Source organism: Trematomus bernacchii, unplaced genomic scaffold, assembly GCF_902827165.1.
Source record: "Trematomus bernacchii unplaced genomic scaffold, fTreBer1.1, whole genome shotgun sequence".
NCBI lineage: Eukaryota > Metazoa > Chordata > Actinopteri > Perciformes > Nototheniidae > Trematomus > Trematomus bernacchii.
Genome location: NW_022987313.1, coordinates 1603349 through 1629335, shown reverse-complemented (window position 1 = coordinate 1629335; position 25987 = coordinate 1603349). Strand labels below are relative to the sequence as shown.

At 40.6% G+C, this 25987-nt stretch overlaps 2 protein-coding genes across 2 annotated transcripts in view; one reads left to right on the top strand and one right to left on the bottom strand.

The window, feature by feature from the left end:
* LOC117476312 (transcription factor IIIB 90 kDa subunit-like) overlaps positions 1–25987 on the bottom strand; it is a 109621-nt gene that overhangs the window by 68351 nt on the left and 15283 nt on the right. Inside the window, exons 5-12 of the mRNA XM_034122733.1 lie at positions 25855–25886; positions 20188–20260; positions 11676–11825; positions 9356–9449; positions 8931–9057; positions 8177–8216; positions 7547–7639; positions 6116–6424 (exon numbers count right to left, since the gene is read on the bottom strand). Of these exons, the coding sequence (XP_033978624.1) occupies positions 6116–6424; positions 7547–7639; positions 8177–8216; positions 8931–9057; positions 9356–9449; positions 11676–11825; positions 20188–20260; positions 25855–25886 (918 nt within the window). The remainder of the gene's footprint in view (positions 1–6115; positions 6425–7546; positions 7640–8176; positions 8217–8930; positions 9058–9355; positions 9450–11675; positions 11826–20187; positions 20261–25854; positions 25887–25987) is intronic.
* LOC117476313 (BTB/POZ domain-containing protein 6-B-like) lies at positions 14482–19555 on the top strand. The gene is made up of 4 exons (XM_034122748.1): positions 14482–15459; positions 16301–16391; positions 16588–16706; positions 17236–19555. Exons 1-4 carry the CDS (start codon positions 15056–15058, stop codon positions 18266–18268), a joined length of 1647 nt encoding a protein of 548 aa, XP_033978639.1. The 5' UTR covers positions 14482–15055; the 3' UTR covers positions 18269–19555.

Here is a 25987-nt window from a genome sequence, read left to right as displayed (position 1 = left end):
TTGGTTAGCTGGCCGGCTTCGTTGTGAATGGACAACCTCTTAGTGATGTCCCGCCCTTAGCCTATCACGAACAATGAGTTGCATAGCGATGTCACTATATCAGGAAGTACACAAAGTAGTCCAATGGAGACATATGGGGGGGGGGGGGGGGGGGGGGGGGGGGGGGTGTATGGGAGGGAACACAGGGACTTTACGGACCATTAACATGCATGAAAACCTATATAACATACTAGAAGAAAGGGAAAACCCCAAAAAGCATAAAAGGACGTCTTTAAATAGTTGAATCCATGTTAGAAAAGGGAGGTGACTGAAAACATCTCAAAGGCAAATTCTGGTTACAAATGAATTCAAACAGAAATATGCTTCTAGAAATTAAGATTTCCAAGCTTGCAAATGTAAACAAATAAGCCACAGCTAGGAGGCAGATTTTAATGTAAGATAGCAGCTGGTATATTGGAATATGTTTGTGCCTCAAATGTTTGTATCTCTGCACAGAGAGCTACAAAGTGGGAGGAAAAACAGATTTCACAGATACCCATAAGATGCAGGAACTTCAGGAAATGACACTCACTTATGTTTGTTGAAATGTTTCATAGTCAAGGAGCACAAACAGCTTTAATGTCAGAGATTAAGGGTGATGTAACCATGTTGTTTTTCCCTGCTGCTGCTTTGTTACAATTAGCTGCCCGTTTCAAAATGGCTAATGTGGGCTCATGGGTGGGGCAGAGATTAGTGAAATGAAGCAACACGGCCTGAGTGTTGCAATTAGCTTTTCTAAATCGTCCTGTTGTGCAGACCCATAGTAGATGAGTAGATGATAAAGTGTCTCGGTGCACTGCAGTGGTACCGATTATTCTCAGCAAATGATATGACAACAGCTAACTTGATTATATATTAATCTGTGTTTTGTCCATCAAATCTAAAAAAAATTGCGAAAAATCTCCATTTAACTTTGGTAAAGGCCAAGGTAATATCTTTAATTGTCTTGTCAGTAAAAAAACATACAAGATATGCGTTAAATATCAGTGTACTAATATGAAAGAGAGAAAAGTAGGACTTCTCTGTATTTGAGGGGCAGAAAACAGCACTTTGACATTTTTACATTCAAAAATGGTTAATCGTTTATCGAAATAGTTGATAGTTATGTTTCTTCAGCTGCAGATCTAGAAATTATGTCAAATTGTCATTTACACCTTCTGCAATAGGGAACAAAATGAATAGAATCCTAGATATTCACACTGTTTTGCCAGTAATCATTCAGAGAGGGTTTTTTTATGGTGAACCAGTCACATACTGTAAATTAAAAAAAAACGAGTATCTCCCCTCTGATCGCAAATATCCTCGGTGAGATCAGCCTCGAGTCCCACTGTCCAACAATTAAACCCTTTAATAACAGCCATGCCTCATCTTTAAATGCCCGTTCTGTCATTCATGGCCACATGCAGTACAATGACCCTCATGAAGCTCGGACTTGAAGAGGATGACTCCAGCTCACATCACTCCATAAACAGGACTATTTTTGAAAAAGAGACACATTTACAATCAAGTTAAGAGCGTGTGATTCAGAGAGTTGTGATCCATTCTCCTCTCCCTCTTAACCTCTCGTCCCCGTTGTGTATTCCCCTGATGAGATGAGGTCAGGGGCATTATTGGGGGACATTTTCATCGGGTTAATGGGTGCTCTGACCTGAGTGATGGATGTTTTACGGTGGCAGGATTTTAACAGAGGCCATCCTTTATGAAAAAGGAAAGTGTCGTTAGCATTTGAAAGGGTTCAGGGTCTTTCTAAAAAGGAACACGGAGAGAGGACTTGTTTTCAAAAACATCTTTATTGTTAATCATTTCGGATTGTCATAAAATCCATTTATATGAACGTTTCCAAGCTAGGGATGCGTTTTCTGATGTCATCTCTTAGAAATGATCATAGATTTACAAGTCGTTATTGTTTGGGTTATTTTTAAGTCAATATATATCATCATGTGCACTGATACGCTCAGTAAAAATGTAATGTAAAATGATATAATAAAATAATTGTTTTATCATCATAATCTTTGTCTTCCTTTTCTGGCTTAAAGTCAAGGTAATAAGAAGGTAAACCTTAAAGGGGACCTATCATGCAAAATGCACTTTGTGATGTCTTTTATACATACATGTGTCCCCGGTGCATCGGGGAACTCACGCAGCGTCAGAAAATAAAACCCTCTCTCTTTTCCTCCGTACCCAAATCTTTTAAAAACGGGTGTACAACGAGCGGATACAGATTCCATCCGAACTGACGTCAAATCGGCAGCAGACCCACGTGTTTTGGACGTAATCTCGTCTTTGTTTACATTAGCAAGCCTCGCTAACACTCAGAGCTAACCTGTACTGTGTAGAGCACATGTGTTGCGTTTCTCTAACAGGGCTTCAAAAGAGGGGTATGAGCAGTATGAGGATGGCTACAATGGGTGAACTGTTTGGTATTTTGAAAAAAAAAACTTCACAGACATGTTTTGTATAGGTATGGCCCTACAATATATGTTTCTAATATAGCATGATAGGTCCACTTTAAAGCAGTATAGTAAAGTAAAGAAAAACGTCTTTCATTTCCATATCTATTCATACCCTATTCTGCTCATCTTCGGGTTCATGTAAGTTGTGTCTCTACTGTGACATGTCTCCATGCTTTAATGTTCAAAAAGCGCTTTATTTTTCTCCTACTGCCTGTGCTGCAGCACCTCTTTTCCCCCTCTGTCTGAAACCAGAGCCCAGTCTCTTCTGATCTGTCAACCACGAGAGATACCCCATTAGTTAGGGTTGAATATAGCCATGTGTGTACAGTAACATGTGATGTAATCTGTAATGAGTCCCAGATCAATATTTATGGACACAGAGAGGCTTCAATCCTGTGACCTTTAAGTTTCAGGATGTTGTCCAAACATTAGATCACCTCACCGCCTCTTCACTCACAACATCCATCCATCAAAACACACTTCACCCCCCCTTATCCCCCCCAACCACCATAAAAACACAGGTTTCCTCATCAGCCCTGATGTAGCTGCACGGCACCATTACCTCACATCCATCACCGCCTCTGCACACCCAGATAAAGGCAGGGGCTGGGGGGGCGCCGAACATCCTATAATTAAGTAATTATAGGAAACGCATGATGGATCCCTGTAGTTGTTATATTTTTGCAAATGTTAATAAGTCACATTGACAGAGGCTGTGATCACTCCTACGCTTGATTTTTTTGTTTTGATTTACCATTCTAACCAGAGCGGAAAAGCTCAGTCTGAATCCTTTAGGTACCTGGCTGCATGTGAACAACATTCACACTGACTTAAAAAGGGGGAAAACTGGAAAGGGAAAGCCCCAAAAAGCATAATAGGACCCCTTTAAAAGATAAAGCTGTCAATTTGTTTGTATTTTACCGTCTACAAGTCCCAACACATCAATGAAAATCAACAACGAAAGCATCCTACCTACAACTATTGTGTGTTTACATCCAAGATCAGGAACTTGTCATTGCTTAAAGATTCAGAAAAAGTCTTCAAGACTCAAATATTGTAACTCCTTATACTTGTGTAATCTCCAGGCCTCTCTTCACCACTTGCAGCTGGTATGGTAATGCAAACATAAAACATATTCTTCCTGCACGCCTCTGTGCGCTGGCTCTTGTTCGGTATCAAATTCCCTACAAGAGTCTTCTGTTTGTGTTTAAAGCCCTGTATGTTCTGGCCCCTAGCGACACTACAGAACTGCTGCCCTCATACAGTACAGCCGCGCCTCTCAGATCTGCTGATCAAGGGCTGGTAACCATCCCACGATCTCACCCCCAAAACTTTCTGGAGACGGGGGGGTTCTCTAATTAGGCTGCACCAGGATTTTGAAAAAGTCTCTCTGAAAATATAAGAGCTAAAACGTTTTGACACCATTGCAATGATTTTTGACATTGTTTGTTTTCTACGTATGATGGATTGTTTATTGTGCTTTTATGCAGGAATTTAATTATTCATGTCTTTGCTCAATTATATTTATTGAAAAGCACTTTAAAGCTTGGGTATCAAAGCCTGACATCTTCTTGCTCCATGACAGAGCTCCACTGTTGTCCAATAACTATTAAAACACATCAATGAGCCACGCTGTTGCAATGGTTGGCTTGTTCCTCCAGTATCATTAAGACACAAGCTAGTGTATTTTTTACTCGAAAACATAAACACGGTCCTGTAGCCCTAACACTCGCTAAAGAATCAAATGTGGATTAATCCGCCACTGAAAATAGTCCCCAACAAATATGCTTTTCCCTCCTGTTTGTTACAGTTTAACTACACTGACCAGCTGTTAACGGCAGTAGCTGTGATTATTCTTTGCTATGAGATTAAAGCCATAGTTAAGGGTTAGAATATGTCATTTGTATTTCAAATCTTAAACATACCTATACCTCATAGTCGGGCAGGATTTCTCCAAAGGGGGGTTCGTTTAGCATGAAACACTTGAAATAACTAAAGGATAAGTTAAAAAAGAAAGTGAGGTCAGAGAAATCTATTTCTGCTAAAAAAGTTAGCAAGGATTGAGAGTCAGACCTAAACATTTCAGATGTGTGTATCTCACACTGTACCTTTAATTCATGTACCTGTTTTTAAATGCCATTTTATAATATGTTTCTTAATGCTCTTAATGTCTTTCATTTTTGTAAAGCACTTTGAATTGCCTTGAAAGGTGCTATATAAATAAACTTGCCTTGCCAAAACGACAAATTAAAAGTACATTTATTTATTAAGGAAAATATAGTGCTACTTGTTCCAAACTTTGGCAAACCTTTTCTCAAATTCTAATAGTCTTACGATTCATGATCTGAGTCTAAATCAAGTGTACCATGCCTTCTTTTGCTCCTGCACTAAACACTGACAAACAACCCTCCAGAGATACACGATTGTGCCAACAAGAAAAACCCAACTCGCAGTATTTTGGCACCAATCCACACGCTAACCACCTCAAGGGTTAAGACATTTGACTACCTTTGCCGACACATTCCCTGCTCGTCTGCGGTGTTCTAAAAAAGGGTGAAACATAATAAGGGATGACAAATTTCACACACCGCTCAGCCAATTTCATCCTGGAGCAGAGTTAATTACGACAATTAAACCTGGGAGAGCATTCTTTAACTTGATTATGGGTTATTATGGTGTTACAGTAGGTACCAGACACAGTCAAGGATGAACGGTATCTCAGCAGCATTCATAATCAGATCATCCTCAGAGGCTTCTGCTGCTTTCAGAAAGAGGTTTGTTCAACCAAAAAAAAAATATGTTTCCTAAAACAAACACCAGATTCTCTTGGTACTGTGTGTTCAGTAGAGATTTAATAAATAAACCCGCCATCTTTCATCCCCTTCTGCTTGGATCATATTCATGACACATCAAAAATGCAAAAGGGAAAAGTATAACAAAGCATGAACAGATGACGTCTCAGAAAAACTCATCTAAAAACAGAGCACAGAGAGAAACTCGAGCTATTTTTTCCCCAACAAATGAGATTGTTATGCCCCAGAAATCAGCCATCTGTGACAAAAGGGAGAAAAACTCTGATCTCGTAAATCTAATTTCTAGTGAAGTGATACCAAATGTGATTGTTCTGCCTGAAAAGGGGGGTATTTCGTATGAAAGATACAGTGGTGAAGTAGATTACTCAAGTACTTTACTTGAGTACAATTTTGAGAGACTTGTACTTTACATTGTATGCTACTTTGTACATCTACACCACTACAATTCAGAGGTCAATACAGTACTTCTACTCCACTTCATTTATTTAATACTTTTAGTTTGTTCGCAGATTCTGTTTTAAGATGTGAAATATAATCATCTCTTAAATCAGACTTTAGTTACACCTGGAGTAAACCCACAAGCTACCATGCAGTATACAAAGTCATTCAAACTAGCTGCACCTTTCAGGCCTGGATAACATTTTATTCCTTCCATATTTTAATCAAACATATTACGCATTATTCCAAAATGAGTACTTTTTGTACTTAAAGTATATTAAGATGCTGATACTTTTCTGAGTAAGATCCGAGTACTTCTCCCACCTGTGGATGGATGAAACAAGATAAAAAAAAAAACTAAGCTGCACTCACCGTTCTCCTTCCCGTCTTTGATGCAGCTGCTGATGGACTCGGGGAGGCCGAGCGTGGCGGCCGTGGGCATCGGGCCCAGGATGGACTCTAGCGACGGGGCTTTTCTCTTCGGGATGTCCCCCTCCAGCTCCTGGTCGTTCTGCTCTTCCTGCCCCGGCTTCCTCTGCTCCAGTTTCAGCAGAGCCTCCAGTGTGAGCTCTTCCATGTCTTTGCCAAAGTGCTTGGCCACAGCCTTGAGAACGTCCTCTTCTTCTGGGTCCTCACACTCTTCAGTTTTAGGAGTGGAGTTGGGTTCCTCATTTACAACGACTGGGAGAAGGACAGAGATCGTTATGGAATCAAAGTGTGATGTGTGCTACAGGTTTCACTAAATCAATTATTTTTTGTTGTTTTGTTTATAAAAAGGTTGGTATAGTGAGAAATATGAACAACCAACATTTTCAGAAACATAGTCATATGTTTGATGAGAAATGTGTCATTGTACAAAACTGCATGTTTTCTAAAAATTACAATAATGTATTTCATCTTTACAATGCAGTCTCTTATTATACACTCATTTTCTCTTCACTAGTCCCTTAGGATTAAAAAAGCAGAGTATGTTGTAATGTTGTGTAATTAGCTAGGTATAATTATAGGTATACATTTCAGTTTCCCAATTAAAAACTAAATAAAAAACAGTTTTATTACACTTAGAACCACTGTTGTTAAAAAGATATTGATTAAAATGCCTCAAGAGCAGTGAGATAAGTTTGTTTCCCAAATCTCTGAGAATCCAAATGCTGATAAATAAATCACATGCAGACAAAATAATTGGGATCATAATTCTGGCCATCCTCTCGCGGCCCTGGTGTCTAATTAAAATGTGTCCTTTAATCAGCCTCAATTAAAATGTCCTCACACAGACTTCAGCCCACAAGTCACAGAAAAGCAACTGGATAATCAGCTGGAGAAGAAACGAGATGCTGGCGGATCTGAAAGCACTGCAGCAGCTGGAGGAGCAACATGCCTGAAATCACTGACAGCCTGCGACCCCCCCTACTGTGTGGAAACAAGGGTGTGTGTGTGAGTGTGTGTGTGTGTGACAAAGAAACAGACAGAGGGCCAGAGATAAAGAGTCAAAGGTAAAAACAGATACAAAGAAAGAGTGACGAGGAGAGCACTCTGATGTGTTGTTTTTCATGGATGGGCTCGGTCTCTCTGTGTGTGTGTGTGTGTGTGTGTGTGTGTGTGTGTGTGTGTGTGTGTGTGTGTGTCCTTGATACTTATTATTGCATGACCTCAAATTCGTTGTTCTTTTTATTATTAGATTTGTTTGCTTACCCTCCTTATAATTGGAATCATGTTTTTTGTTTTGTTTTATGGTTTCACTCATGGCAATGGAGACAAAACAATTCACAAAACATGAACTTTAACACGTTTTCTTCTCCGTACCTTCTTTAGCGTAGGCAGCGTACACTCCTCTCAGTTTGGGTCGTGCGCACTCGAGCTCTGCATCTATTTCATCCTGGTAGCTACTGATCTCATCTGTTGAAGACGATAAGAAAGTTAAACCTAGAATTATTCCTGAATCAAAAACTTTACATGCAACACTAAAAAGAAGAAAGTCCAGTGCAGTAAATCTCCCCATTTCCCTGAAATTATTGTGCATGAAACACGCAAGGAAAGGAAATGATACTTCTCTTGTGTGCCAACCGTTTAAATTACATCTCCTATAATAAGGATATAATATGTGAGCAATGCTACATAATGTAGGGTTAATTACACGTCGGGCTGAAATGAAATCTTATAAAAGAAACAGGGAGCTGTTTCCTCTCTATGTGCAGAGCGTTTCAGTTTCTTCTCTCGCTTTTACCACATCCAACACTGATGTGCATTTAGTCGAGGTCAGCCAAGTGGCAGACACACTGAGAAAGTGTTACCAAACCTGTCTTTGTCAGAGGATTGAATAAGTCTGGCTGCCCTGAACATAATTCATTTTTATAAAAGGATAAAAAGCAAGTAGTCTGTGAGTCTAGTTGCCTTTGATGTGATGGCAAACAGACAAGGATATCGCATTCATACCTTCCACTTCATCCATCTTCTTTCTCAGCTCGATCTCCAGCTGCAGGGAGGCACACAAAGAATAGACATTGAGAAAAAACAAACATGTTTATTAGTGACTTCAGGGTGAGGGAATTACCGGTAAAACATCTCAGAAAAGAACAGCATCATAACACAAGGACTGTGCATGGTTGACGGCAATTTCCAGAAGTACTTTTGCTTCAATAACGTACAGAACACCAGGTATGAGTTTGATTTGCTGCTGTTGGCATGAGACGATAGCATATTTTTTCTCTGCACTGCTTAAAGTAATAATAACGTCTCTTGCTGAAGATTATTTTGTTCTTTCCCTTGTTACAAAAAAGGTTTTTAGCAATGAGTGAGCATGACATATTTTTTAAAAGAAAGCAAATCATCAAACGTGCTTGTTTCTAAAGCATTCAATAATATTTGTAGGTCGTATTAACACTTTATAGTGATTACATTTATTGCATAAAAGTGTCTGTGCTGTAAATATGAAGTTAAAAAGGGAAGGTAACCGCTAGCCTGCCCACTTCTTTGCTAACTCTCTGTTAAGTGTGGGGATGTCAAGAACATTGATCCTTGACAGTTTTACTTTTGAGGTTAATATCCTCCTTTAATTATTGAAAAAAGGCTGCAGGCTGTAGGTAATCATAAAATGAAATGTGAATATTCCCTAAGGGCGAAATCTCATAAGCAATTATGAAAATCTATAAAAACATAGATGAAAAAGTGTGGATCTGTTCATTCATACAATTTTGACTTTCTTCTTGATCAGACCCTCTGTGAAGCAGGGCGGGTCACACTCCTGCTCCAGATCCATCTTCATGAACTCCTCGATGGTCAGCTGACTGGTGGGCGTGTCCTCAAACTCTATCAGTCTGATGCCGGAAAACAGTAAATGTTAGGTTAAAATGTGCCAATGAAAAGAACGAACAAATTAAGATGAATCCACTAATGTGTTCACTGTAGGATAGTTTGGTACATCAGCATGAACAAGCTAAACATAATTAATCTTGTGAAACAACAGATGTGAGAAAAACCATCATCTTCAATACGTTTACAGGCAAAAGGTTATTTGTAAATTGTACAACTATCAAACGTTATCCATTACCAAAAAAGTGAACTTTTAAATGAGAAAAGTCAAAGTGAATAACATCAAGAACTTGAACCACCCACCGTTTTCTTAGCGTGGATTCACACACTTTTACAACGCCGACGATTTCTTTGATGGTGCGGCGAAAGTCGTGCATACGAGCGGCTACAAGAAGAGCTGAAAACAGAAAAAATACAAATGCAAATTGATTAAATGCAACTTATTGGTTAGTATATAAGCTCCGTCTTAACACATCACTTATAAATCAACACGTGTCATCCTTACACAAAAACCCAGAAAGTAGAGGTGTCTGTCTTTTATTGAACTTACATATGTCGTCATCCACATTTTTCTAAGGATAAGACGAGACAACGGCGAGATGGCAACGACTTTATCAAACACCGTGACTATATCAACATGCAATCTGAAAAATTTACTAAAAATGTCTTTATTATCTTCAATTAAAAAAGAGATGTAATAGAGACTGTGCTTTGGTGAAAGGAAAAAAAAGGGTATATTTTGACAGACTAGACGGAAATGTTAAATCTGATGACTTGAAAAAATACTAAAATGTCAACCACTTTCATTGACAAAGAGAAAGTAGTCCCAGTTTTATTTACTAAGACAAGAGAACAATTTGATGACTTTTAGTAACTGCAGCTCGACCAATATATACCAGGATGAAGTTGACTAAATATGATGAAAACTTGTTGACAAAAACAACTAACTAACACACATGTTATGACTGTATATTGACTTATGTGGGTTCTCTGCGTGTTCACATTAAAGACTGCAGGAAAAGGGCAACAGGGTTCCCCCCCACACACAGAAACACTTTCTAAAAGGAGTAACGAGAACATTAATATTATGCAATGAGTTGCAGTGCGAGCCTTGAAGGGGAACAGTTACATAACCGTCATTAGTTGCCTTGCTCAAGAGCCTGATAAAAGATAGATGCTTCCACTTCTACATGCACACTTCCAACAGCCTTTAGGACTGAAGCGATGGCTTTTCGCTCCGCTGACAACCCTCAAACATTTGACTGCCCTTACCTTAAAACCACAGAACTTCAAAGTTGCTGCTTCTTCTCAATTTGTAGTTAACTTGTTTGACCCATGACCTCATGTCGTTCAATCTTTTCTTGCAGATGCATGTTTCAACTCCATCAACAGCAATATTTAGGAAGAAACGTTTCCCTTTTCCATTTGACTGGACCCTTTTCAATGATTTATGATGGGGAATTAATTATTCAGGCAATGCAGCAGAAGAACAGAGAATATTGAAATTGTGAGCGTAAACATGCGCGAAGCCCTGTGATTCGATTTCAGGACGTCTTAGCCGCTAATGCATCAAAGCCGAGGGAAGTCAGGTCGACACCGGCGGGACACGAGAAGCTTTGAGCTCAGCTATTTCACATAAACTCAAACAAAGACGATGATGAGCAGGAAGGAAAATCAACAACTGCCGTAAGTTTCTATCAGGGTAGCCTCAAACACTCGTCTTTTTGGCATGGTAGTGAAAAAGCCCAGATACATTTGTTAACCCAGTTGGCAGCAAAAACCGTGAACAGGAGCAGATAAATCCTGTCATTCACTTGCGCCTCTCACAGTGTTACGGAGCAGGCTTGCCCTCGAGTCAATGCACCTGTGTTACATTATTGATCTGTTTGAGGAAATTCTCATTTCACTTGCCTCCCACAGGAAGAGGTCAGAGGGCAGCTTCAGATATAGAGGGAGAACACTGCAGCAAACAACGGTTTTAATGTTACCTACAGTACATATTATCGATCATGGGATATACTAACTGATGAACTTGCACAACATTAAAAAAAAAAAGGCAATTAGAGTAGAAACAAGGCTTATGTGATCTGTCCAAAAACAGTGTCTCACTAGAAGAAGAGTACATGAAACAGCAACAATTCTCTCTTCAGATCTATTTCAGGACTTGAGAAAATGTGTCCTTGAAAAGCTTAAATAGATTTCACAAGTGCCAACCATCAGGGATTCCTTCGCAGTCAGGGACAGAAATATGTCACAACATTATAATATCTTAGATATGGAAAAAAAATTATATTTACAAATGGAAAAACTTGCTGGAAATCACTTAAGTACATTTAAAAGGTCAATGTGTGTGCGCGACACTAGCTTTTTTCTCCCTTACATTGAAAGACATGTGTCAACTCGGGCTAGCTAACACAGGAATGTGTGCAATTAGCATTAATAACACAAACCGCTCTTGCAGGTAATGACAATAAACTGCAAGTGGGTCCTAAATTACAATAAGGCAGCATTAGTCAATTCCGGACATTTATTTAATGTAGGTAACAGTATAAACTTCATAAAAAGTGTACCTCGGCTTGAAAAGGTTGGAAGACGCTGGTCTAGATCATCATCTAATGGTTACCTGCTCCACAGAGTCCCGACGGCCTTCGTCCCGTGTGCATCCAGTCCCTCTTCATCCTCTGCACCAGCCTCATCGCCGTCATGGACACGTCGTGGTTCTTCTCCCCAAACTCCAGCAGCTGTGCGAAGCGAGGGATGTACAGGCACGGGTCTGATGGAGACAGGAAGGGCTTTCAGTTTTAAACAAGCAGAAAGAAGACATGCCAGGTGTGTGATCTTTTTAGTCGTTCCTTCAAAGTCTGGTGCACTTGATTGAGGTACAGCTGCCAAGTGGATACTGTGATAAGACCTTTTCTGTTTGTCTGCATCTCATAGTATAGCTAGAAAGATAGGTAATGGACGAGAAGAGGTCACGGTCATTTCAACAGATACTGAAATATTGCAGTTGTGAGTATATACAAGTATTGTCTTTCTGTGTATTTCATATTGTGTATTCAATAAATATAAATATATATATAAATATATAAATGTACAGTTTTTTTATTTGAACTTATATGCAATGCCTTGTTAACATGTTGCTGTAACAAAACAATTTATCAGTGTAGGATCAATGAGTACATCTATAATGTAATTGTAGCATCTGCAGCACTAGACACAGTTCATGTTGTTAGTATCAATCAGATTTGTTGGCTCTGTGGGCAAATTCTCTTAAGATGACACTTTAACTGAAACTCTATCCAATAAAGAACCTGCGTGTGAGTCCATGTGACTTCTGTTTACAAGCCCCAGTTGGCATCTGAGAAGTAAACAAACCAAAAGCAAAAATGGAAACCTTACTAATCAAGTAATCAAAAAAAGTAATCTTCAGCCCAAAGGAAATGCTTAGCGTCTGCTTTGAATTCATACCGATTTAAACCAACTGGCACCTGTGATCTTCCCAGTATAACCAGTATCCCATTGCTGGCTGCTAATTAGCTCCACTGGAGAAACTTGAGGATTAGCATTTAGCTGAAGTGCACCCTGAAGCAGCCTGTTTCTCATTCAGCGTCTCTGTCCAGATTTTTGCAGCTGGCGAAAGGATTTGAACGGGCAATCTTCCAATCACAAGCCTTTTCCTTCTCGAATGTCTCTGAGAAAGTTGTACAGTGTGTCATATCATAAACTTTATGGAAAATACTACAGCGTATGAAGAAGAAAATGTTGAGAACAACCTGCGTTTGCCATGAAACCGGCTTGGCAGGTGGCCCGTTTGACCTCTAAAAAATGATTTTACCATGCTAAGCGAATCAAATGTAATGTTTCAATTAGGAGGAATAATCTTTCTGCTGCAACCGGGAGACAAAAAAAATAGAGGTTGGTGCCCCGGCAATGACAGTGGAGTCAAATATCTTTGAAGTCAGTAGCTGCGTTTGAAGAGCGGTCCAGTGGAAAGCTGGTAGAGCCGGCTGGTAATAAGATCCAGGCCGATCCCTCCTCCCCCCTCCGCACCATGTAATGATACGTCTGCAGCGCTCGCCATCACTGCTCCAACTTTTACTGAGTGTCTGTAAACGCTGGCCCAAGCAATATCTACATTTATAAAGAGAGAAGTGGCTGTTTAGGGAGAGAAATTCACCCCAAATCCACTTTCACTGTTGAGTATAATCAATCTGTGATGCTGAAACAGCCCAGGAGTCATTCTGTGATGGAGAGCTGTAGTTTACTTTTTTCCGTGTCCCCACTTCCCCTCAACCTGCTTCTACTTCCGTTCTCCACATTACCCAAAATTACTCCGACCACCCCCAGAGAAAGGCCGTGAACTCTCTCCATTCAATCAAATGTGGGAGCAGGGATGCATGAATACCATTAAAGTGTCATCATTCAGCTGTGGGGAAGCTTCGCCCTACCCTGAAAAAAAACCCGAAATGGACTTGGAGCTGCGATGCATTCTGGTCTTTTAAAAAAGAATTGTACTGTGGGTGAAATAAATTGTTCCCCGAGTTTGCTTTTTCTCTGATGGACTTCTTCCTATAGCTGACAGTTGACCCTTTCCTAAGGGCACTTTGTTCAATTACTTTTATTTGTATCCATTTATGTTTGTTTATACTTTTTTTATGCTTTACGTAAAGCACTTTGAATTGCAGTTGTGTTTTAAAAATAAATGTGCCTTGCCTTAGTTTTTACATGGTAAAAAGCAGAAATTTATTGATTGTTTGCATACATTTTTCTTGTAGAGATCACAGAATGAAGGGTGGGTTTATGTGTGTTTACCAATATACAGGGGTGGATTGCAGTGATGATACATCTTTCTATTGTTTTTATTTTTCTGTAATTTTAGAAGATATTTTTGCACCCTTTCGCATTTAAAATGTAGATGTCTTTAGATTTTAATGATATTATCAAAATGACGTAAACTTTATATGGGCATTGTTTTTCAGAGACAGCATTAATAAATTATTTTCAGATTTTCTTTGTCTGTCACATTCTGAGGGTTGGGTAAAGTGTATTGTTATTACTGTGTATTAATAACAATAGTAGTTTGAGTTGTTTATTCTTATGTAATATGTAATTTATGTCAGTAGAAATAACTAAGAGGTTTATGATGTTCTATTTATTCCGTCTTTAGCCCATTTTCCTGATTATTCTCACATAATTTTACTTATCTAACATTTCAATGCATGATTCTTGTACCATAATGGACTATTTTTATTTTGTGGTACACTTTCTACAACATTGACATACATTTATTTCCTTTAAGTACTTGTCTTATTTCTCCTTATTAATGTTCTGTACTGCAAGGTCATTTTTTTAACATTTATTTTTTATCTTTCCACCGGGTCTAATCAGCGGGACAGAGGCGGAGCGGTTTGATCCCGGTGACGCACTCTGCGGAGCTGCCGGGGGAGGTGCTCCGGCTCTTTTTACGTCACCGCCGTGCGTGAATCTGATTGGTTCTCAGCGAGCCCTGGGCGTCCGTGTAGATCACGACGAGAGAGAAAAAAAGCTGAAAAAATAGAGCAGACCTTAAAAACTCCCTACAAATGACTATTTACCTCCGATACGAACGGCCGCAACGAAACATCATAGCTGGCTTCGTTTCGCTCGACAGTCGGTGCAGATAAAGAGGGGAGAAATAACGGTGAGGATTAACGCAGAGGCGTAAAAAAAAAAAGGGACTTGAATACCAGCTCCGGATTACCCACTCGCTGAAAAAGGGAAAACAGGGATGAGGTGACCGCCAGGAAACGGAGGAAAAGTGGTCGAAGTAAAGGACACCAACGGTTCTTCGCGTATATTTCAATGGTTGTCGTGGAAACTTTGCCGTCAATGCAGTTTTAAATCGGCGTTCGGATTAGTCGAATTTCACCCATAATTACATTTTACACCGAGCAAACCCCGCATCAGTTAGTTCATTTCCGAGCGAATTCACGGGACATTTAACACTATCGGTTGGTTGTGTCGATGCCAACGGTAGACTGCAGGTTGCTCCATCATGGCCGGATCATGAGGTGTTTGACTTATCTACTGCTACTTCCAGAAACACTGAAGAAGTCAAAGAAGGTCAGCAAGCTCCCGGGCAGGCTGCCGTTATGTTATGAGATCCTGACACTGTCCCTGACCAGCAAGAAGAAGAAGCAGCAGCAGGAAGAGGAGCAGGAGAAGATGGCTGCGGAGTTGTACCCCGCCGCCAACACCAACCTGTCCTCCAGAGGCACCACGGTGGCGGACACCGAGAAACCCAAGGAGGTGTCGGTGAGCCAGGCGGGGAGCAGCGCGGCGACCACCCCGACCACCCATCAAAACATCAACAACAACAACGTAGACCCCCCGAGCTGGCCGTGCAGCCACCCCACACTCCGAGAGAGGTAAAATACTACACAAAATAATCATCATCTTTTTGTCAAAATCTCCAGGAAAGCTGGAGGACATTTCCAGTGGTGGAAAAAGTATTCTTTACTATACTGTAATAATATCACACCTGTAAAAATACTAACTTTCAAGTAAAAGTACCAAAACCACACTGTGAAAATACTCAATTTCAAGTAAAAGTACTACATCTACGTATTTAAGTATGATTGGGAAAATATACTTTAAAGTAGTAGGAGTAAAAAAAGATTCATACTTATATACACACTCAATACTTGAGTAAATGTACATAGTAACTTTCCACCACTGTCATTTTCACAAGTAAGCACAGAATATCTCTTCTCCTGCAGGGATGTGTCAAGGTGATTAAAAAAGACCATAAAGTTCATTAAAACCAAGTTGAAGTAACGACAGGCCACATTTACAACGCTTTGCTAATACGATAGTAAAAGTACAGCACGCCACCTATACTCACACTAGTCACACTTGGATAGTGGGGTTTTATTTTGAAAACCATTCCTGCAGCATCTATTTTTACATATATTTTTTCCAAATTTGCCTAAAAGCATTGATTACAGTTGGCATTCCGTACTAGCCACATACTGTGCAGAGCTATATCAGAAGGTCGATTTACAGATTTACATGTATCCAATTTGGATAATCAATTAACCATTTAAGGACCAAAAACAGTCTGTTTTGGTGTATTTTGTGCAAGTAGTTTATTTTGGTTTTGGACTGATGGTTGAAGAAAACATTGGCAAACTGAGAAAGCGAATTGTTACGGAAAGAGATAATTCACTGAGGCTTATTCCTGAAAACTGCAATGCTTATTCTTTTTAGGAATGCCTTGATGTTTAACAATGAGCTGATGGCTGATGTCCACTTCATTGTTGGCCCCTTGGGGGGGTCTGAGAAGGTTCCAGCACACAAGGTATGGAGATTTAACATGTTAATCAAACCATAAATTGTGTGTTTTTCATCTTATATTAATGTGTGATGATAAGAGAAGTTGTGTTTACAGCAGTGCTACTGAAAGGGAGCTACTGCTGCTCCTTTATTGAACTTGAGAGTGATTCTGGTTACGTGTCTCTGACGCATCGGTCTGCTCCTCCCTTTCCCCCTCCCAGTATGTGCTGGCCGTGGGAAGCTCCGTCTTCTGTGCCATGTTTTACGGCGATCTGGCAGAGGAGGATTCTGAGATCCATATCCCAGATGTGGAACCTGCTGCTTTTCTAATTCTGCTGAAGTAAGCCACTCACCATCCCTCACACAGCCAACCAGAAGGAGAGATGACAAGCTCAGTCAGTGTCACTTCAAAGCATATTATTACTCATCCAAAGCTAAGCAGAGGCGAGTGCCAAAATGCTGGGAGCGCCTGAAAGCAGGGGCAGCAGCCCACTGCTCTGTAATTGCTGGTTTTTCTCAATGCTCTAGGTCCAACTAGAACATTTCCCCCTCTTTTTACTCATCTACAGCCTGGCAATTTTCATTGAAGGGTCTGGTAGTTATAAATATCCTGCCTTTGTTCCTCTTCCAGCAGCATTGGCTAATCCAGCACCATAGATTGTAGCATGTCAGGGCTTTCGTGAAAGACCCAGGATGAGTTTAGTCATCACAGATTCCCGATTATGTTAGTTTTTTACAGTTTTTTCAAAAAGTTGGTTCTATAATGCATCTTAGAAGTGATATTAAAATAAAGTTGTCTCTCCAGCAATGCCAGTAAGTTGAAGTTCTTTTCATGCACATGTGATTAAAAGGTTATTTTGCTTCTCCAGGTACATGTACAGCGATGAGATCGACCTGGAAGCAGACACGGTGCTGGCCACCCTGTATGCTGCCAAGAAGTACATAGTTCCTGCACTGGCCAAGGCCTGCGTCACTTTCCTGGAAACGAGCCTGGAGGCCAAGAACGCCTGCGTGCTGCTCTCCCAGAGCCGCCTGTTCGAGGAGCCCGAGCTGACGCAGCGCTGCTGGGAGGTGATTGACGCTCAGGCTGAACTTGCGCTCTGTTCCGAGGGCTTCTGCGAGATCGACCTGCAGACGCTTGAGATCATCCTGCGGAGGGAGACGCTCAACACCAAGGAGGTGGTGGTGTTTGAGGCGGTCATGAACTGGGCCACAGCAGAGTGCAAGAGACAAGGTTTGGGGCCCACAACCCGCAACAAAAGAGAAGTCCTGGGCAAGGCGCTGTTCTTAGTGCACATCCCCTCCATGAGCCTGGAGGAGTTTGCTGACGGGGCGGCGCAATGTGATATCCTGACACTGGAAGAGACGCACAATGTGTTCCTGTGGTACACTGCAGCGAAAAAGCCCGATTTGGAATTCCCTCTGACGGAGAGGGAGGGCTTGGCGCCTCAGAGGTGCCACCGCTTCCAGTCCTCGGCCTACCGGAGCAACCAGTGGCGCTACCGCGGCCGCTGCGACAGCATTCAGTTTGCGGTGGACAAGAGGATGTTTATCGCGGGTCTGGGGCTGTACGGGTCAAGCGGCGGTAAAGCGGAATACATCGTCAAAATCGAACTTAAGAGACAAGGGGTGACCCTGGCGCAGAACATGACAAAGTTTGTGTCGGATGGGTCGAGCAGCACGTTCCCCGTGTGGTTCGAGCATCCTGTTCAGGTGGAGCAGGACGCCTTCTACACGGTGAGCGCCGTGCTGGACGGGAACGAACTGAGCTATTTTGGCCAGGAGGGGATGACGGAAGTGCAGTGCGGGAAGGTGACATTTCAATTCCAGTGCTCCTCCGACAGCACCAACGGGACCGGAGTACAGGGAGGACAGATCCCAGAGCTGGTGTTCTATGCGTAAGCTGCTCTGGACTGCAGATGGAAAATTAGGTTTATCCTGCCTCCCAGCCTTTAAAGTAATGTAGCATAAAAGACACTTGACTAATGTCACACTAAATGGCCTGGTTAGTTCTCAGAGAGACTATTTTAAGAGTCAAGGAGCTGTTGTTTTATCTTATTTAATTTAATCTTATTTTTTAATTTAAATACTGGGTTAACGTTATGTGCTCTGATGGCTGTGTTGAAAGGCTGCGGCTGCTGTAGAAACAACATTAAAACAGTGATTTGTTATGTAATCAAGCTGAGCGCCACGACTGGAACAAGTTGGGACTGCTTCAAATTGTGAAATTGCAAGTCTACACAATGTTGTTACTATAGTCTAAGCAGCAATGTTTCACCAGGAGCAACTTTATGTAGTGTTATGATTCTAAATGCAAAAAAAAGTAGAAATCTTGTCGAAAACAGAGTTGTTTTGCACTTCAGAGGACGGCCTCAGAAACATTGTGTCTTTTTGTAAAATACAATTTAAATGTTAACAGCTTGATGCTGTTAGAGATGACAGATGTGTTCTGTATAAGAATGCTTATACACCTGATGATAAAACATAACGGTTATAATGTGATTGAGGCTTCAGATGTCACATCATTGTGAGTGAGGGTGAGGGGATTCGAGGGACTGCAGCGCCCCCTGGGTACTGCAGTGGGAGCTACACTTGGGTTTTTAACGAGAACATAAAGTTCTTGCAGCAATGGATGGATTAGTCACCAGGAGTAGGGTACAGTACAGGGGCCAGAGGAGTCATTTGGGCCCCTCAGCAAGAGCATCTTTTTAAAGTCACTGTTATAATCATCTAGTTGGGAAGTCCGAGGGCTCAGTCAAAGTAGACATGCTCCTGTGGTGTTTTTACACAGATCCTTTAACATTGAGCAACTGTGGGTCAAATTCAGATTTATTCGTGAACGTTTTGTCCAATTTAACCCAAGAGCTGCACATACTTAACCTACAGTAAACCTACATAAGCACTTGATATATGCTTATTGATATTTGATGGGGATGAAGCAATTTAACAAAGTTTTATTATAGCCTTATGCTCCTTTTCACTTTGACACTATTGAAGTAAAGTAACTTGAATATGTTTAGCAACTGCTTACAGACAGTAGAACTTGCTGACTTAACCTACAGAAAACCAACATTAATATTAGTAAAGGATTTCAGATGTGTTTGACCACAGTAGGACTGCCTCCTCTTGGTCAAAGAGTTAACTTAAACTGACTTTTATGATCTCGGTGGATAAAGATTTTGGATGATAGAGCATTTTGTGTGCTTTTTTTCATACCGATTGAACCATTTAGAACAAACGTATGGGCACATATCTGGTCAACATAATATTTAAAGTGGTGCTTTTGAATGGTTCCTGGAGAAAATCAGTTTTACAAGTCTGCTGATTCAGTCACCTAATCGATAAGTCGACAAAATCGTACGAGTTGAACAGACAGGGAGAGTCCTAGTCAGCAGAGTAGCTGTGCTTACAGCCAACATTATGTAGTTGAAAGATTAAATCCCTGGAGTACTTACAAGTTATTTACCAAGCAAATATGCCAAACATTCACAATTTCCAGCTAGTAAAAGTGATTTTCACTGTGTTTTTAAAGAGTTAAGGCATTGTAATTTCAGCATTCTTGGGTATCGGAATTTAGGACGTCATTTTGAAATCTGGGAAACTGTGGCAATATTTTTTCTGGTGATATTTACACTTAATGATTATTTAAAAATGGGTAGAATAAAAGACAGATTAATTAATAATAATCAGTAGGCCTAGTTAAAGCCATATTTATAACAATTACTCATCTACCTAAAAGCATTTACCAAATTGCGCTTGACTACAGCTGATTTTAAAGAGTGAATCCAGTAACACATTGTGAAGATAAATAAAGTGTGTACCTATAGCCGGGGCGTTGATGCAGAGCTCTCTTGACAGTGCGAGGAACGTTCTTCCCAAGATGAAGACGTTCACCTGTGAAGGAGAGAAATCTTTTTTTTTTAATGATAAACAGCAAAGATAAAAACACTGAAAAGCAAAGAGTGTCAAAACAAAACCTTGTGCTGCCAGTTAAGTCTGATTTTCTAACTGGATTTGGATGTTTACGTGATTCTGCAAGTGACTCCAAGAGCCATTAGATCCATTCAGAGCCACTTATACAATTAGAGCCCGAGCATCGGTCTGACATTAAGACCTCACCAATGTCTGGGTATGATTGACCAGGACTGGTGTGTTTGAGAGAGAAAAACACTGTTACGATTTTTTAATAAGGTTGCTGCGTCATCGCCAGGTTAAGGGTTGTGGTTATATAATGGTTTCATTTCAATATGTGTGATTAAAACCTGAGCTGGGGGCCATTGGAAGGGATTTTCCTCCCTTGTTGCTCTTTTTATTCAATTCTAATCAAAATATGTTCCGCTCAATTCCCCTCTGCACTCTCCCTTCCAGCATTATATTTCTTCAGATTGATTTCCTGTAACTAACTCACATTTCTGACCACATCAGTGTTTGGACAGTAGTGGCCTTATGCACCAATACTTCTTTAAACTGTCACGATCATAAAAGGGCTTAATTTTAACTCAGCAATGTAAGCCACATTTCTGCCAGGGTATGATGTTAAACCAGTAGGGACGTTACAGCCTAGAATTACTTATTCAATCACATTTTCCAGTACTTTCCAGCATTATATAAGCAATAGTTCCTCATGATACACGTTATTACATGTATGCCACAGAGAAGCAGCAGGACATGGATGGTAGGATTAACTAACAAGCATTTATCTATTCATTAAGGTCATTAAAGTTTCCTAGTTGCTGTTAGCTGCAGGTGTTATGGTGACAACCTCCACAGAGAGGAGTATTTAACCACCTGATGCACAATCCACTGCTGAAATCACCTCTGGTTAAGAAGTGTGTAACATTGGACAGCCTGCAATTAGGTCTGGGCAATATATGGATAATATATATTATTAATATAAAATATCTTTGATTCCATTTTTCAAAAGCAACAAAAGTCTACCTAACAATATAGTCACGATATTTAAATTGCAGTATTTGATCATAAAAATCATCAGATAGCCAACACGTACCTGCATTCGGATACAAACCTTTTAAAACTAGCATTACCGACTATAGCAAGCAAGAGAACATATGTTTTATACCTTCTAAAGCAGGTTAAGATACATTGTTAGATTGACATTCGAAAAAAGACAATTTATTCTTCCACCACTGCTGTTGCAAATTCGATTTGTATCAACAATAAGAGGTTGAGGGAGAAAAACATGCCTATATTCCTTCAAATAAGAGCACATTTTCTTACAAAATACGTTTTGACGCACTCCAACAAAAGCACTCCAATCCTACCAGCGAGGAAGTGAGATTGTGATGCATATTGTGGTGGAAAGTGCGAAGAAATTGGGGTAAACTGGACATTTCGCCTCCCTATTCACCCCCCCTCTATCCATGCCATCCAAAACCCAAATAAGCCCAAAGCTCCAGTTCACATCCACCAATATTAAGTGCCACATAATATATAAAAACAGGGAGACCTTGCACATGGCTCGAGTATTACACTTAAAGATTTGGGAGATAAAACACGTTTACATTTCATTTCGCTTTTATCCAAAGAAACTTGGAATGAGCGTAATCAACCATGAAGACACAAACTAAGAATCTTGCAAGTGTGTTAGCTTCAAACAACATTTCAAAGGATCTAGAAAAGGATCAGATGAGTATGTCCCTTGTGCAGTTAAACTAGAAACCTGGTTTGTAGCAGGATGTTGGTGGAGGATGAGGGCAAGTGTGTCACCAGGGTTATCACTCCAGCACCTCCCCTCACAGATGTTTCATTGTGTTTAACCCACATCACCTCCAGAAGGCTCGGCAGTAAATTCTGTCTCTCTCCCCCCCCCCCCCGACCCCCACACACTATCTGAAAGGATCTGATGATGAATAACAAAGCCACAGGGCTGCACATCTATCATTTCCCTCACAAATTATAAGCTCAGAATTAGGTTTCTGGTGCCGAGAGCTGCAGCAGACGGGCGGTGAAAGCTGCAGGACCGGGTCGTGAACTCGGGTTAGATCTCCCTCATTCCTCCAGACCTATGAGGAAGGGGTGAGGAGCAGACAGACGGACTCTCGCTCTCAGCCCCCCTCTGGAGTCGCGCAGAGACGCAGATGCTCCTCAGCTATTCTGGGAAGTGGATTCCAGCAAGGAATTTATACACAAAGGCAGAAACGGTGGTGGAGAAGAAGGAAGTGGAACAAGTGCCGGCGCTTTCAATAAAAGGATGGCATGATTACAGCTGAAACACAAATGTTGATTAACACTCATGATGGTTATTCTCAAGGAGCTCAGGAGCTAAATCAACATCTTTACAGCATAGTCAAGCTGCACAAATCCATAGTTTCATTTTAACTGGGGATTCAATGATGGGTGTAATGTATGGATCGATTTAGCATCTTCCAGCTCAACTGGCCATATAAAGCAATGTTCTTTTTGGTGTACAAGCCTGAAAATGACACACCAAAAATCTAAATGCTTCCAGTACGGGACTCCTTATGGGCACAGACATGGTACCAGTCTCTGCTGAAAGAAAGCTCTGAACAAAGTCAGATTTAGCCAAAGTGATACTGAACCAAATGTACAGAACCACAAACAGAGTTTACTGCCCTGTCTTGAATTATTGCAAAACCAATGTGCAAAAATGCATGCATTATAAAAAGGAAAGGAATACTGGATCGGAAACTAATGTGAAATAAGACCTACAAGAACTAAACTGCTTAACCCATTCACCTTTTTAATGATTGTTAAAGTTCTAGGTGATTTAATGCATTTTGTTTTCAAATATGAAGCCTACTTGTCCTAAAAGTTTGCCAATATTCCATGCATTTGTATTTAGTACTTACATTTCTATAACTTTAGATATTGTGTGTATCAAACACAAGTCTAATATCTTAGTGCATTCATGCAAAATAATGTTGCTAATCCTGCACACATTGCTACATTTGATTATGACTCTAATGGCAAAGACAAAACGTTTCCAGTGTGACTGCAAACGGAGGACAATTGTTTACATTTAATTTAAAATCATCCCTTTGAGCTGCTTGTGGTGAACCTGAGAAGAGTATAATCCCTCGTCTCCAATGCGGCGCTAAGTGAAACTTTCCGGGTCGAGAGGTCAAAACTCAAAAGCGCTCGACCATTAGAAACACCGTGCGGTCACTCGATACCTCAGAGCAGAGGCTCAACAGGTGGAGGGGGAAAACTTTCAATTAGACGAGAAGCTCCGGTTCGATCTGGGAGCGTCAACAACTTTCTCCTAAAGACGCAAACTACAGAAACCACTGCTGCTGGAAACAAGTCTGCACATCTTCAGCTGACTGTTACCAGAGGAAAAAAGTCAAATCAACCAGAAAAGATAAAGCTGATTATTGCCAGATAAAAAGCTGTTTCCTGCCTAATTATATTCAAGTGTGGGAGCTGAAATCAGTGTGCTTTTTTTCCCCTCGCAGAAATATAGGACTGGATGTTCACACAACAAGCTTTCTGTGGCAAATGCTGCCAATACACTTCAAATTCAAATGTAATTATAGCAACAAGTGCTCAGTCTAAATTACTCAGTTGGAAAACAATAATCATGCCTAGCAAAAAAGACTTAAATTGACGTATTTAATGTGGGTTTGTTTGTGTTAAGTGGTTTAAAACGTTAGTAGAGTTTAAATCTAGAATCTAGTTTCAAAGTTGAATCTTTCCAAATCTCTAATTAAATCTTAACTATAAAGAACAAAATAGAGGCTTTCTTCCAATTTCAGCTACTCTGGATGGTTAAGGATGAAAAGGCCTCACATAAGTGTGAGCAAATATATTGTTTAAAAAGAAAACACTGAAGCTAATTGGTCCAGGGGTCTTCCTTAGTGACATACTGAACCCAAACCAGTAAGAAGAGTCTAATTCCAACCCAGTACATGGGAGAAAAGCTCAACATGTGTCCTCTTTGAAACCATTTCTTCCACCTTTCAGAAGCAACACTCTGCGAATAATGTTTAAAAAGGTATTCAACAATAAATAAAACTGGGCCGCCGGATAGCTCAGTGGTTAGAGCTGGCTTGCCGGACATGCCACCCCTCAATCTCTCCATTTCAACTCTGCATCTCCAATAAAGAATGAGACAGAGTTTGCAAGAGCTTCACACTCCAACAGATAAAATACACCCTAAAGATATGTTAGCATCTAGCCGGACAGAACATTGTACATAAATGAGCATTGTTCCTATAAAATAAACCTTACAACCACATCTCAACATGAAAAAAACGTGTTGCATTGCTTCCTATTAAGAGAGCATGTGCAATGAACAGTGTGCAGGATCATCTGTGTGTTGCATCTGTTACTCCAAACCCTGCATGTGTGCAGTGGAGAAATGCATCTTATGTGAAACACATTCAGAGCATGAATAAGATCTTGCAGAGCTCATCACATTAGCGCCAGAGAACAGCTGATATTCACCGCCTGTATTGATCCCATATGGTTATTCTACGTGTTTCACTTTAACGCCTCATTCATCCAAACAATGCAAAGCAGACCCTGGGTGTGGATGTGTTAAAGAAAAGGAGTGATTGGTGGTATTTCCACCCCGCAGCCGGCTAAATGCTGCACATTAATAACCCCACCCACCCAAAATCCACTCCTAATCCACTCCCAGCCTCCTCATGCCGGGGTGTGGACCGCGGGGGAGGGGAGGTGTGTGTGTGTGTGTGTGTGGGGGGGGGCAGCTCCTGCAGGACAGCTGGGTGCATAAAAATAAAAGCCCCTGACCAGCTGTGACTCTGAGAAATGTTCCCCCCCACCACCAGCTCCACCACACCCCTGACTCACCGTGAATCTGCTGCCATTAAATATGCAGACAAATGGAGGGCTTTCTAAATTTACACACACACACACACAAACACACACACATACAACTCAGGTTTAATTACATGGGTGACAGTCTGAATGCAAGATGACTGCAGGACCGAGTGGTTGGGCAGAGATGCATGATGGGAGTTGTGGTAGCAGTGTGTATTTAAGTGGCTGCTGTAACAGGGTTGGCATCAGTAGACATTAAAGAGTTCAAAGTATGGAAAAGTTATTTTAAGTTTAGGAGTTCCTTTACTCTAAATGGCTTTATAACCATATATTCACAGTTTTGTGGAATGAATCAATGAAAATAAATGGTCAATCAATCAAAAATAGCCCTGTTTAAATTCAGAGTTGCAACGACAGGTGATGAATCTAAGAATTAAAATAAATCTGCAACTACTAAACTATTTATTTCACTAACTTTAAGCCCGTTTTCAAGCACATATTTTATGGTTTATTTGCTTCTTCTGGTCTTACATTTTTTAAATCGAATAGGGGTTTTGGACTTTCTATTGGACAAAAACAAGACATGTAAAAGGCATCACCTTCTAGAAAAAATGGAGGGTGGTTTTCCCATTTTTTATCTAATTAATCAAGGAAATAATCTGCAGATTTATCAACAAATAAAAGAATATAATCTTAAATTTGACTGGAGTTTTTGAACGTACCTGCAGGAGATCACTGAGGTCCAGCAACATGTCTGAGAGAAACAGGTTAAGGCAAATAAACATTAAAAATCACAGGTAAAAAACTATTTGCCATTTTCCCAAGTTAGGATAGTGGAACAATCACATATACAGT